General features: G+C 27.9%; 2 protein-coding genes across 3 annotated transcripts in view; both read left to right on the forward strand.

Annotated features, from left to right (window-relative positions):
- LOC122510011 overlaps positions 1–15,361 on the forward strand; it is a 197,330-nt gene that overhangs the window by 95,958 nt on the left and 86,011 nt on the right. The gene's annotated exons all lie outside the window — the stretch shown is intronic.
- On the forward strand, positions 1,696–13,144 carry LOC122509976 (THAP domain-containing protein 1-like). The gene is made up of 6 exons (XM_043624339.1): positions 1,696–1,708; positions 1,824–1,997; positions 2,347–2,421; positions 2,537–2,836; positions 12,091–12,190; positions 13,108–13,144. Exons 1-6 carry the CDS (start codon positions 1,696–1,698, stop codon positions 13,142–13,144), a joined length of 699 nt encoding a protein of 232 aa, XP_043480274.1.

Raw genomic sequence — 15,361 nt, forward strand, 5'->3', positions numbered from 1 at the left:
AGCAAAAAACGAAGTAAATTATTCTGTAACTCATTCTTTATGAGTTTTTAGGGTTCCCGAATATAAATCTAAAGTTTTTTTTAAAAAATCCAAAATGGCGAATTCAATATGGCGGACAAAATTCAAATTTGATCAGATTCGATTAAAACTTGTTACTCGGGGGTTTTTAGGGTCGCTGATTACGAATCTGAAGTCACTTTTTAAAAATTCAAAATGGCGGATCCAATATGGCGGAAAAAATTTTCAATTTTGATCCGATTCCCTTAAAACGTGTTACTCGGGGGCTTTTGGGGTCGCAGATTATGAATATGAAGTTACTTTGTAGAAATTCAAAATGGCGGATCAAATTTTTTAATTTGATCAGATTTAATTAAAAAGTGTTACTCGGTGGTTTTTAGCGTATCTGATTATGAATTTGAAGTCTCAAACACAAAGTAACTTCATATTCATATTCTGCGACCCCAAAAGCCCCCGAGTAACACGTTTTAAGGGAATCGGATCAAATTTGAAAATTTTTTCCGCCATATTGGATCCGCCATTTTGAATTTTTAAAAAGTGACTTTAGATTCGTAATCAGCGACCCTAAAAACCCCTGAGTAACAAGTTTTAATCGAATCTGATCAAATTTGAATTTTGTCCGCCATATTGATTTCGCCATTTTGGATTTTTAAAAAAAAACTTTAGATTTATATTCGGGAACCCTAAAAACTGATAAAGAATGAGTTACAGAATAATTTACCTCGTTTTTTGCTTTTAATTCATAAAAGTATTTTGAGATTTTTGCAGCTTTTGACTTTTTATAGTTCCATTGGCATCGGAAATGGAATTTTGCAAAAAACGCCCATCGGCATCTTAAAGTACATGAACGTAGAAATCTTTTAAGCCCTAGAACGTTTAAATCCATCAAAGCAATTTTTGTTTAGAGCTCTGTCCGTGTTGACGTGGAATGTCCCATATATATACTACTGGATAGTGTATAAGCAACTTCCGGTTGAAACAAATTGAAGGTTCTGAACTGGAGGTCAGTTTCTCAGACATGCGCGTTTTACAGTTGTTTGATTCTGTTTACATGTGCGACATTTGTTAGTAGTTATGTTCTTTTTCCATGTTTATTTTTGTAAATAATGTGTTTAAACGTTAATTACACACTATTATAATGGTGTTTAAGTGTATTTATTGTGGAGAAGCGCGAGTAGCAGATAATTTTCGTTCTTTTCATAGGTGAGTAACTTCTTTCATAATAAAAACATAGGTTATGTTGACAAGTACGGAGAATTTTTATTTCATTGAAATATGATGTAAGGTATTTAATTATTATTTAAAGAATTATATATTTAATTTTTTACCAATTTCCATTAAATGATGTTGAATTGTTGGAAAAATGGATTAAAAATATGAAATTAGGGCCATATTTTAAACCTGGCAAGTTGTCACTATTATGTTCGGATTATTTTGAGGAAACATGTTTTTCTAAAGATACTAAACGCAGTTTACTACCAAAAAGCGTTCCTTCAAAATTTGGAATTTATAAATCCTGTTGCATTTTTGTCATGAAATAAAAGGAGCCAATAAAGGTAGATCTTTCCGCAAGTAAGTGCATTCGTAATTTAATATGTATATTTAATATGTATATACTTCATATATTTTAGCATTAAAACCGGTTGAAAACAAGTAACTCATCTGGCAAATAAAGCTATGATAGCTGTGGGTATAAATTAAATATTATAAAAAATACTATCCTTTTCTCCAGCGAGTATAAATGAAATAATATATTAAAAGTAAATATTCTTTTCATTTTAACACATTTCCTTTCGAAAATGCAGAATTGTTACAAAAGTGGTTATCTACATTGGATCTAAAAGATGTTGTTGTAACAAAAAAGAGTCTTTTGTGCAGTGACCATTTTGAAGCAAAATGCTTCAGAAAAACAGGGAAAAATGCATCTGTCTTAACTCTTAAGTCTGATGCCGTACCAAGTTTAATTGCAAGAAGTGAAGGTAAGGTTTCATTAAGTTGTTATATTAAATAATACTGTATATAATATTAAATTTTAAAATTGCGCAGGTTTCTTAATTAAGTATTTGGAAAATGTTTTACAGATGTTGAAAGGCATAACATTCCTGAAAATTTAAACGAAAATAATAATTTACAAAAAAAAGAGAAGCATCGCCGGATGACTTACAAATTTCAAAGTTAGCAAGATCTGAAAATGTTGTAAACACAGCATCTCTTGTGTCTGAAAGAGATGAAACGCTAAGTAAGATTCAAAACAGCTAAGTAAGATTGTTAATTTAAAAAAAAATTTAATTGTATTATAAAAATGAAATGTTTTATGCATTTTTTTAGGTTCGAACAGCACATTACTGCCAAAAAATTCAGAAGCACTGTCAGTACCCAATTTTTCAATTGAAGATAATGGTGGTGAGTTTAACAAAGTCTGTGTGTACTAAGATTTTGTTAGTCTTGAAAAAAGCTATATATTAATGAAACATTTATTTCAAAGGTTGTAACATTAATTCACTACTTCTGAGTTCAGCTTTTGCAGCGCAACCACAAGAAACGGCAACACCAGGAACTCCTATCGCGGAACGATGCCGCCGAATATATGAAGATCACCATTATGACACTACTCCGAGGTCATTACGAAAAAAATTGAAGAAAAGCCAAACTATTATCTCTACTCTAAGAAACGATTCCCGTATTCAAAAACAGAAAATTATACGTTTGGAGAAACGTATTACATCTTTAACTCACTTGGTACGTGAAATTCGAAAAAGAAAATTAGTTCCACAATCAGGACTGCAATGTTTGGAAACAATTGCCGAAAATGATGTGTGTGAGTTATTGCAAAGATTTCTTGCAAATTCGAAAAGTACTCGTGTAAGTAGAAAAATATATCCTCCAGCTCTTAGAACTTTTGCAGTTACTTTGCACTACTATTCTCTTAAAGCTTATCGTTTTGTTAGACAGAAATTTTTTAAAGCTCTGCCAGATCCCTCTACCATAATATCATGGTATTCTTCAATTGACGGTGAACCTGGCTTTACATCTGAAAGCTTTGACGCTTTAGAATGAAAAGTAGAGGAAGCGAAAAATGTTAACAAAAAAGTATTAGTTAGTTTCATGTTAGATGGGATATCTATCAAAAAAGGCTTTCAGAGAACTCGTGACGGAAAAATTAGAGGTTATGTAGATTTTGGATCGAGTATTTCAATTTCTGAAACTTTACCTGCAGCTACAGATGCACATGTTATGATGGTTGTAGCTTTGAATGATTCTTGGAAAATACCAATCGGTTATTTCTTGATCAATGGTATTAATTCTGAAACAAATAGTTCTCTAATTACAGAAGCTTTGATTCGCTTTCATAACATTGGAATTGAAGTTGTGTCTGTAACACTAGATGGTCCAGAAAGAACACTTTGCTACTATGAAAACTCTAGGTGCAACATTTTCTATGCCTAATTATAAACATTACTTTCATCATCCATGCGAAAACCGAAATGTATGTGTAGTTTTTGATACATGTCACATGTGTAAATTAATGCGAAATTGTTTTGGGGATAAGAAGGTTTTCAGACATAGTTATGGTCGTTTTATAGAGTGGAAATTCATTGTAGAGTTGGTAATTTTGCAAGAAAAAGAAGGTTTAAGAGGTGGAAATAAACTTAGACTGATTCACATTCATTATTGGAAGATGAAAATGAAAGTAGCTATAGCCGCTCAAACTCTCAGTAGCAGTGTGGCTGACTGTATAGAGTTTTGTGACAATGTTTTGAATTTAAAACATTTTAAAGGGTCTGAAGCTACTGTTCAATTCTTAAGATGTGTTGATAGAGTTTTCGATTTCCTAAACTCCAGAAATCCTTTGGGAAAGGGTTATAAAGCTCTTTTGAAAGTGATTAACGAAAACTTTTAACGAACTCAAATTTTAGAAGACATTGATTATTTGAAAGATATAACAGATATTAAAGGTAAACCAATGATTTTTACTCGAAGATACGTTCCTTTCGTAGGGCTCATCACAGCAGTTGAATCTGTTATACATATATTCGATCTATATGTAAAACCAGATGACGCTGCATTGAAATATCTATTAACTTACAAATAAAGCCAAGACCATTTAGAACTTTTTTTTGTGCAATTAGAAGTTGCGGAGGTTGGAATCCGAATCCTACTGCTCGAGAGTTTGTTTCCGCTTATAAAAGACTGCTTATACAGCATGAAGTCCAAGCAGTAAATGGAAACTGTGAAAGCATGATGCCACTACAATTTTGACAGTTCCTTCTACTCGAAAATTAAAGTTGGATCGTTATAATTCAGAGGTTTATGACCGTTTTGTAAATCTTCAAGTTGCAAAAAAGTATGGACTACTTGAAAACAATGAAACAGATGACTGGGAAACTGACTTTTTTCAAGAATTTAAAAACTACACTTCTGTTCAACATATATCACAATTCTCGAGATCCTGTGTTGCTTATATCGCTGGTTAGGTAGTTAAGAATCTACTTGACATGAAAAAACCAAAAATTTTGTGCACAGAATGTGGTTTTGCACTTTTAGAACCACTTGATGCAATTAATGAATTGGCAGATAATCTTCTCATTAAAATTAAGTTACGTGGTGACTTAACCTGTTGCCTGTTTGCGACCCAACGTTGGGTCGTGAAAAAAGATGGCCCAGACTGTTTGCGACCCAACGTTGGGTCGTGAAAGTTTTAGCAAAAAATAGAAATTTGTTATTTAAATTCCCTTGCGAAATCGTTTTACCAAATGACTCCCCACGTGGGGAGTCATTTGGGATACATTTGGGAGACATTTGGTAAATTGCTTTATAATTCTGTTAAAAGACAGAATTTGATGAAAAAAACGATTGAAAGTTGAAAAGTAACATTTAGAGAATGAAATTATGCAAAGATTTTTATAAAGGAAGCTTTGAATAATTAATAATTAACTGAAATGTGCATAGACTTCATTGAGATTTTATAGCAAGGTTATTTTTCATAATTACTTATGAAAACGATGTAAATAAAGGAAAAAATAATTTACATTGGTAAAAGAATGTAAAAGTATTAATTATGTATATGAATAAGACTAATTAGACAATAAAAGTTGTAATTTAATTAAATGCAAATAGTAAAGTGATATTAAAGTAATATCTACTTTACCATCAACTTATTCTATTTCAGCATTAGAAAGACACTAGAAACAATCAAAAGTCCCTAACGGCAGATATCCCCGCGCGGCGTTTGGTATGACGCAATATTCTACAGGGTGTTCTTTTTTTAATGATGGCAGAGAAATGCTACTTTTATATTAAAGTAACTTACGGTTATTATTTCTAATTGTAAAATAATTACCGTTTAAATTTTTTAATTATAGTCACCATCAATATTATCTAAAAATTAAATATTCTCACCTTTTTTCCAGGGCATGTTCCGAATAGAAAAATTGCATTTAGTAAAAAGGAGGAGTTTAAATATTATTTTTATTGGCAAAAAGTCTCTATCCTTTTTCTCTTTAAAAGTTAAAATAAACATTATATTTTTTAAAAATGATAAATATTCTTAGAATTTTTCTCAATGGAGCAGCGAATAAAAACATTGCGCTTTTTGTAAATAGGAGGAGGAAATATTTAATTTTTAAAAAATAAAACATAATCCCAACCCCAAAGAAAAAGTTTATGCTTTTAGACGAATAAAAATAAGAAACAAACTCCTCCTATTTTCAAAATCAATTTTTCTATTTGTTGGTTAAGTTAAACAAAATGGAGAAAATACTTAATATATGAAAAATAAAACATATAACCTCAACCCCCAAAGAAAAAATGGTTGCTTCGCATCAATGAAAATAATAAACAAACTCCTCCTATTTTCAAAATCAATTTTTCTATTTGTTGGTTGAGTTAAACAAAATGAAGAAAAGAATAATATTTTTAAAATATAAAAAATATAATGCTATATATATAGTATATATATATAGTATATATATATATAGTATATATATAGTATATATTTTATAAAATAAAACATATAATCCCAACCCCTAAGAAAAAATGGATGTTTTAGACCAATCAAAATAATAATCAATCTCCTCCTACATAAAGAAAGAAAATTTTCTATTTGTTGCTTCAGTTAAACAAAATATGAAGCGAATATATAAAATTTAAGCTCAACCTTTTACAAAAAATATACTTCTAGCCAATAAAAATAAGATTCAAACTCCTCCTACTTAAAAATAAAGTTTACTATGAACTATACAAAAATAGATTGAATCTCCTCCTATTTTTTCGGAAAGGGTTGTGGTTAAATTTCATATTTTTTTAAAGTTTAATATTTTTTCCATTTTGTTCTATTGAACACACGAAGGAAAAATATCTTTCATTCAGAAGGAGGAGTTTAAGTTTTATTTTAATTGGTTTAAAACATCCATTTTTTCTTTTGGGGGTTGGAAAAATATGTTTTATTTTTTAAATATAAATTTTTTCTCCATTTTGCGTTTAACTTAATCAACAAATAGAAAAATTGATTTTGAAAATAGGAGGAGATTGGTTATTATTTTGATTAGTCTAAATCATCTATTTTTTCTTAGGGGGTTGGGATTATATGTTTTATTTTTTAAATATTAATTAGATACTCCATTTTGTTTACCTCAGCCAATAAATGAAACATTACATTTTGAAAATAGGAGGAGTTTATTTTTATTGGCCAGAAGTTTTTTTTTCTTAATGGGTTAAGACTAAATGTAACTTTTTAAAAATTAAATATTCACTCCCTTTTTGTATTGTTGAACCAATGAATAAAAAATTTGCTTTCTTTAAGCAGGAGGAATTTGAATCTTATTTTTATTGGCTAAAAGTATATTTTTTGTAAAGGGTTGAGCTTAAATTTAATAAATTCGCTTCATATTTTCTTTAACTGAAGCGACAAATAGAAAATTTTCTTTCATTCAGAAGGAGGAGTTTAAGTTTTATTTTAATTGGTTTAAAACATCCATTTTTTCTTTTGGGGGTTGGAAAAATATGTTTTATTTTTTAAATATAAATTTTTTCTCCATTTTGCGTTTAACTTAATCAACAAATAGAAAAATTGATTTTGAAAATAGGAGGAGATTGGTTATTATTTTGATTAGTCTAAATCATCTATTTTTTCTTAGGGGGTTGGGATTATATGTTTTATTTTTTAAATATTAATTAGATACTCCATTTTGTTTACCTCAGCCAATAAATGAAACATTACATTTTGAAAATAGGAGGAGTTTATTTTTATTGGCCAGAAGTTTTTTTTTCTTAATGGGTTAAGACTAAATGTAACTTTTTAAAAATTAAATATTCACTCCCTTTTTGTATTGTTGAACCAATGAATAAAAAATTTGCTTTCTTTAAGCAGGAGGAGTTTGAATCTTATTTTTATTGGCTAAAAGTATATTTTTTGTAAAGGGTTGAGCTTAAATTTAATAAATTCGCTTCATATTTTCTTTAACTGAAGCGACAAATAGAAAATTTTCTTTCATTCAGAAGGAGGAGTTTAAGTTTTATTTTAATTGGTTTAAAACATCCATTTTTTCTTTTGGGGGTTGGAAAAATATGTTTTATTTTTTAAATATAAATTTTTTCTCCATTTTGCGTTTAACTTAATCAACAAATAGAAAAATTGATTTTGAAAATAGGAGGAGATTGGTTATTATTTTGATTAGTCTAAATCATCTATTTTTTCTTAGGGGGTTGGGATTATATGTTTTATTTTTTAAATATTAATTAGATACTCCATTTTGTTTACCTCAGCCAATAAATGAAACATTACATTTTGAAAATAGGAGGAGTTTATTTTTATTGGCCAGAAGTTTTTTTTTCTTAATGGGTTAAGACTAAATGTAACTTTTTAAAAATTAAATATTCACTCCCTTTTTGTATTGTTGAACCAATGAATAAAAAATTTGCTTTCTTTAAGCAGGAGGAGTTTGAATCTTATTTTTATTGGCTAAAAGTATATTTTTTGTAAAGGGTTGAGCTTAAATTTAATAAATTCGCTTCATATTTTCTTTAACTGAAGCGACAAATAGAAAATTTTCTTTCATTCAGAAGGAGGAGTTTAAGTTTTATTTTAATTGGTCTAAATCATCTATTTTTTCTTAGGGGGTTGGGATTATATGTTTTATTTTTTAAATATTAATTAGATTCTCCATTTTGTTTAACTCAACCAATAAATGAAACATTACATTTTGAAAATAGGAGGAGTTTGTTTATTATTTTGATTGGTCTAAAGCAACCATTTTTTCTCTGAAGGTTGAGGTTATATATTTTATTTTTCATATATTAAGAATTTTCTCCATATTGTTTAACTTAACCAACAAATAGAAAAATTGATTTTGAAAATAGGAGGAGTTTGTTTATTATATTTTGATTGGTCTAAAACATCCTTTTTTTCTTAGGGGGTTGGGATTATATTTCTTATTTTAAAAATATTATTCTTTTCTTCATTTTGTTTAACTTAACCAACAAATAGAAAAATTGATTTTAAAAATAGGAAGAGTTTTTTTATTATTTTGATTGGTCTAAAAGATCCATTTTTTCTCTGGAGGTTGAGGTTATATATTTTATTTTTCATATATTAAGAATTTTCTCCATATTGTTTAACTTAACCAACAAATAGAAAAATTGATTTTGAAAATAGGAGGAGTTTGTTTATTATTTTCATTGATGCGAAGCAACCATTTTTTCTTTGGGGGTTGAGGTTATATGTTTTATTTTTCATATATTAAGTATTTTCTCCATTTTGTTTAACTTAACCAACAAATAGAAAAATTGATTTTGAAAATAGGAGGAGTTTGTTTCTTATTTTTATTCGTCTAAAAGCATAAACTTTTTCTTTGGGGTTGGGATTATGTTTTATTTTTTAAAAATTAAATATTTCCTCCTCCTATTTACAAAAAGCGCAATGTTTTTATTCGCTGCTCCATTGAGAAAAATTCTAAGAATATTTATCATTTTTAAAAAATATAATGTTTATTTTAACTTTTTAAGAGAAAAAGGATAGAGACTTTTTGCCAATAAAAATAATATTTAAACTCCTCCTTTTTACTAAATGCAATTTTTCTATTCGGAACATGCCCTGGAAAAAAGGTGAGAATATTTAATTTTTAGATAATATTGATGGTGACTATAATTAAAAAATTTAAACGGTAATTATTTTACAATTAGAAATAATAACCGTAAGTTACTTTAATATAAAAGTAGCATTTCTCTGCCATCATTAAAAAAAGAACACCCTGTAGAATATTGCGTCAAACCCGTCAAACCAAACGCCGCGCGGGGATATCTGCCGTTAGGGACTTCTGATTGTTTCTAGTGTCTTTCTAATGCTGAAATAGAATAAGTTGATGGTAAAGTAGATATTACTTTAATATCACTTTACCATTTGCATTTAATTAAATTACAACTTTTATTGTCTAATTAGTCTTATTCATATACATAATTAATACTTTTACATTCTTTTACCAATGTAAATTATTTTTTCCTTTATTTACATCGTTTTCATAAGTAATTATGAAAAATAACCTTGCTATAAAATCTCAATGAAGTCTATGCACATTTCAGTTAATTATTAATTATTCAAAGCTTCCTTTATAAAAATCTTTGCATAATTTCATTCTCTAAATGTTACTTTTCAACTTTCAATCGTTTTTTCATCAAATTCTGTCTTTTAACAGAATTATAAAGCAATTTACCAAATGTATCCCAAATGACTCCCCACGTGGGGAGTCATTTGGTAAAACGATTTCGCAAGGGTTATAAAATAAATTCTTTTATATCATTATTCACATACTATAGGTATCAATGATACTAGAAAAAGTAATCAATAAATAATTGTTTATTATTTTTAAATAATATAACAATTTAAAAGATTTTGATGGACATTTTGGGACACTAAAATGAATATTTTTCCAAACAGTGAAGGGGTTAATATTTCCGAGTGAATCTGTGATTCAGATTTGCTTAAAAACAGAACAGTTATTTAGGAACACATTAATTCAAATAAAGGGTTTTGTTCCCCCAGAGAAAAATTATCCATCAGTTATTTGTTCTAAAGTTTTGTCTGACTTACTTCAACCACCTTGTTTATTATTCGCAGATCTTGACAGTCATATTTGTGAGGAAAGCAATGATGCTACAAATCATATTTATTATTTAATCAAAGCAGTTTGTAAAACATTTATTGAAATTCGAATGTATGCTGCTACTATGAATGCCACAGAACTAATTCGAGGTCCAAAAATACGAAATCATTTAACCAGGCAAATCATTTTGGCACGCCAATAAAATTAAACTCCTAACTTTATTTTAGAGAAAAATGTATAATTGTAGTCTGTGATTGTTTTCAATCTGAATTTTTTTGCAGTTTCATTTTTTTGCTTTTATCTCTTTTTAATTTTACTAGACATTTTACTGCATACTTTCATTTTTTTGTGATCATCTCTTGTCGTTAATTTTACTAGAGAAAATTAGAACTAATGCGACCAAAACGGGATTACCACTTGACTACTGTTTTCAATTTGCATTATTATTATTCTAAATTTTAATAGAGGTAATTTATAGCACACAACCAAAACACTAGTATGTAAGTCTTGGTTACTTATTTTATTTAAAACGTTTGTATATAGAGTTTCTGTTTGCATTTTTATTATTATTCTAAATTTTGATAGAGGTAATTTACTGCACACAACTAAAAATCTAGTATGTAAGTCTTGGTTACTGGTTTTATTTTATTGTAAACATTTGTATATAGACATTCTGTTCACATTATTAATATTTTTATTTTTTTTATAAATTTTACTAGAGGTGATTTATAGCACGCAATCAAAAAACTAGTGTTTAAGTCTTGGTTAATGGTTTTATTTAATTGTAAGCGTTGGTGTATAAGTATTGTTTCTAAAACGCGACTAAAAAAGCAGCGAGGCTTGACATATTTTTTATTTTATTGCATGTGTTAATAGTTTACTTGTTTCAAATTTATCTATTGTTTTTAATTTCAATGGAGATAATTTATGCCTCATCAAAAAGATTAATAAAAAAAAGTTAAAAAGGCTAATAATTTTTATTTTATTGTAAACCTTTGTTGATTCTTTTTTTGGTTTTCAACTTTTATTCTTGTGAATTTTATTTTAGGACTGTTATTATGTTCTGGTCTATGTTTTACTGATTTATGTTTTGTAAGATTATTACAATAAATCATATTTCTATTTTCGGAATTAATTTCAATTTACTCTTTCATTGAAAATGAGTTTCTAAGTACCGGAAAAAATTTGTAATAAAAAAGAAAATATTCAAAACAATTTTAATTTTACGTAATTTTTCAGGAGTTAGTTAGTAATGTTTTCATTTTACAGTTTCAACAATATTTACAAGAGGAGAAATTTACGCCTACTCTAATTGAGCAAAGAAACCTATTGGAAAAAAATGTTGCTTGCAATAATAGATGAAAAAAACATGTCACTGAATTCTACCTTTAAAAACTTCTGGAAATTTTTATTGAATGCAAAATGATTAACTCGATGAATTTGTAATAATTTTTATGTATATTTATACAAAGTAGAATATTCACCTTAGTCTGATTTTTAAACAAATTTAAAAAAATCTCATTTTGAATTTTAAATTATACAAATTTATAAATTTCCTACATGAAAAATTATTCATAGTGGAAACATTTAAATCAATAATCTTTAAACTGTGAAAATTCCTTATAAATTTTGAAGCAATTTTTTTAATTGTACATATTGACAATACTACAAATTATTTTAATTACTTAATTCTATAACGAAATTATATTTTTTTTAATGTTGAAAGAGATTTGAAAACCCTATTTTTACAATTTGTCTTATGATCACTGGAGAAATACATGAGAAATATTTAAATAGTCTTTAAAAATGTTTAGCTTTTAAATAACACCTAAGACGATAATTTACGTTAAAATATCAAAAGATTAATTTACATTGTGTACATGAGCTTAAAGTTTAAGTACTCATATAAACAATAGGAATTTTCAAGAAACAAATTAATGCAAATAAAACACTTTCAACTTTTGTATGTTCTCAGGTGCTGCTAATTCAAATCTAACTGCAACTGACAAAGAAATTGATAACAACATTGCCACATGGCTAACAAATTGCAAATTAAGAGATCAACGAAAAGAAAAGTAAGTTTCAATGTAACATTGACATGTACATACATATTTATACACGTGGACGTTCGCATGGAAAGGTCAGATTTGGTAGGTTCTAGTTTCCTGAATAATTTCAATTCGTTTATTTTTATATTATTGATGAGAAAAAAGCGCAAAGTATCCTAGGTTTATTTTTGTGATTTTCATAATTTTATCGTAATTATAAACACGTAATAATTTTATTTTTGATATTTTATTAAGGAACTAAAGGTACACTCAAACTTTAAACTCGTTTATATCAAAACTATAGTGTTTTGACACTTCCATTTTTGAATCTCCGTAACTTGGCAAATTTTTTATTCAGAAAGATTTAAAACTACTCAAGATTTTCCATATTTAACAAGAAATTTATTCATAGCCCGAGTCAAAATTTAGACCCTCTTTTGAACCTAATAATGATGCGGAAAAATCCACATTCCGATGTTTAGAGGTTGAAAAGAGGATTTCAAATTTTTGTGAAATTTAAGTTTTTCAAATTTCTACCTATGCTAATAGATTTATTAAAATCATTCAAAAACTATTATTTGCATCTTCTATAGGGCAATTAAAATATAATACTGTGAAAAAAATTCCAATTTTAGTTTTCGAAATATTTTTAAAAATCTTTTTTCGGACCTCTTTTAAGCCTCCTTACTTCACTTTTCAACCTCTTTTGAACCACTAATAGTGTGGAAAAATCCATTTATGCAGTTTTTACATTCAAAAGAGGATTTGGAAGTTTAAAGAAGCTTAAAAGATGTTAAAAAGAGGTTTTTGGAGAACTAAAAGAGAGTCTAAATTTTGACTCGGGAGAAGTAAGTCCAATATTGCCAAAATTTGACCATTTCATGCGGACGTCCACATATCTCTTTGTTTTACACTTTTTTATATTTGCTTTGTTGTATTTGTAGGAATTCAACAGCACGTGAAGAACATCCAGTTGATTAATTACTAAAAAGTGGTTTAAAAATTAAAATTCTTAACTCCTTTTAAAACTTTCTAATGCAAGACATTTCAATTTCCTGGAAGAAGTTCTGGCCTGCAATATCTTCTTCATTAAAGTGAGTAAAACATTTATTCTAATACAATAATAGAAAATAGGGTCAATTTGCTTTCAGAACAAATATTATGCTCCCTTAAAACCTGCGTATGTTTGAACATACTTTGTTAATCCTTGGAATTTTACGTTTAATTTTTAAAAAATTTAACTTTAAAACTACATAGTTTCAATGTAATACATGCTTGGAATACAAAATTTTGAAAACTTAAAAGTGGACGTGAACTTCGTCAGACCTTAAATTTTATAATTTTATTGTTTAATGAATAAACATGTTAAAAATCTCGAACTTAAGCCCTATTTGTCTAACAAACTTTTTTTCGGTGGTTTTTTCAATTTCTACATGTAAAGTGTGAATTTTGAGACCTTGAAAATTTTTTAAAAACCGGGAATTGACTTTGAATTTTATAAGCAAACTTTAGTGGCCACTCTGTAAATTATTAATATAATTTTTTTATTAGTGCAAATTTCATTTATATCTCATAACCTTTTTTATTTTTTCATTAATTTTTTTAACCCCAAAAGCTGTTTCTATAGCTGTACCTCAGATTATTAAGTGGTAATTCTTTGTAAAATTATATTAAAATGTGACTAAACAACATGCAATAAACCAATTATAGAAAGTTTAGAAGCAATCTATCAAAAAATGAATAATTTGAAAATTTTCGAAAAAGTGACATGTTTCCCATTCTAGTTAATCTTTTTCAAATCTGTAAATTTATAAATCTAACTTGGGCCGATATATAGTGCACTGTCAAGTTTTTACTCAAATCGGTTTAGCCGTTTACGAGTGATTGACGTACCAAGTTTTGTGACAGTCACAAACATACATACATACACAAATACATATATAACTTGTTATAGTTATATTTTTGGAATCCTTAATGTTCAGATCGTCAATTTACGTAAAAGTTTTAAAATTTAAAGCAATGTACTGACAGAAGTCTAATTTTATTTATATAGGTTTTCAGAAAAACTACAAGACAGTTGAAAGATTCAAATAGGTGTCAAAGTTATGGCCGGAACTTCAAAATGCATAATGGTAACTGAAATTTAAAGACTTAAAAAATATCACACGGTAATAGGAATATATTATTTTACGGTGAATTTTAAATTCAGCAAATAAGGCTGGTGCCCAGAAATATCTCTTTTCTAATAAACAACGTTGACTATTACCTACATAGCTTATTGTATCCATTTTCTGTTACAGATTCTTGCAACTGAAAGGCATAATAATTTTTAAAATGCTGCGTTTGCATTTGGATTTCTATCATTTCGTTTTTTGTATATGGTCCTGTTTACTGTGATAGCGGCATATTCATCAAGCTTCTAAATGAAGAAAATACTTTCAAAAAAATTTGGAAAAATTGAAAGTTTTACCTCTTATTATGTACTAAAAGAACCCAAAGTTAGAGAATTTTAAATAAATTTGTATAAGCTGGAAATTTTTTTTGTGTTTTCTAGGAAAAATTACATGTATTTTCCATTTAAAATTTCAGTCGACTAGAGGCACGTGTTACTATTGATCGATTTGCTTCAAACTTTCAGGAAAATTTTTTTTTATACCTTGATTAATTTTTTGGGGTGAGACCGAAGATTTGGAAACATCGCCTAAATAAGAACCACCCTAATATATATTCACTGATCTCTATATTAACTGGATGGGCGATTGCTGTAGAAAAGTGGCTTCCGGTGTGAAAATAATTGAAACCCTCTACGCCACGCTTTAGATGCCGGTGTAACAGCGTAGAGCGACTTTGATTGTGTGAGTTGCCGTGTGAGTGTGCTTTTGATATAGTGTGTGTGTGTTTCCAATGTTTTGACATCTCAAGTGCTTTAATAATTTTAATTTAACTTTTGTGATATAAAACACAGACAAGGTGTTAATTTGTTTATATTGTGGAAAAAAAGAAGCAAAGGGTGTTTCTTTTCACATGAAAGTACATATTTAAACAGTAAATGAGGCATTCCATTTCAAAACGACCCCCTTCGTAAACAATTGCCAATGTAAGACAATTTTTAAATGAATATTTCTTCCATTCTGTAGAACCAAATTACTTTTTATATTAGTGATTTTGAAAGTAGAATTTTTGAACTTTCTAAAAATA

This window comes from Leptopilina heterotoma, unplaced genomic scaffold, assembly GCF_015476425.1.
Source record: "Leptopilina heterotoma isolate Lh14 unplaced genomic scaffold, ASM1547642v1 Lhet_65, whole genome shotgun sequence".
NCBI classification, from domain to species: Eukaryota; Metazoa; Arthropoda; class Insecta; order Hymenoptera; family Figitidae; genus Leptopilina; species Leptopilina heterotoma.

Excerpts from the sequence above, each read along its gene's own strand:
- LOC122509976 (XM_043624339.1), top strand. Across the intron at positions 1,998-2,346 it reads TTTAATTGCAAGAAGTGAAG|GTTCGAACAGCACATTACTG; the intron begins GTAAGGTTTCAT and ends GCATTTTTTTAG. Across the intron at positions 12,191-13,107 it reads AGAGATCAACGAAAAGAAAA|GAATTCAACAGCACGTGAAG; the intron begins GTAAGTTTCAAT and ends TTGTATTTGTAG.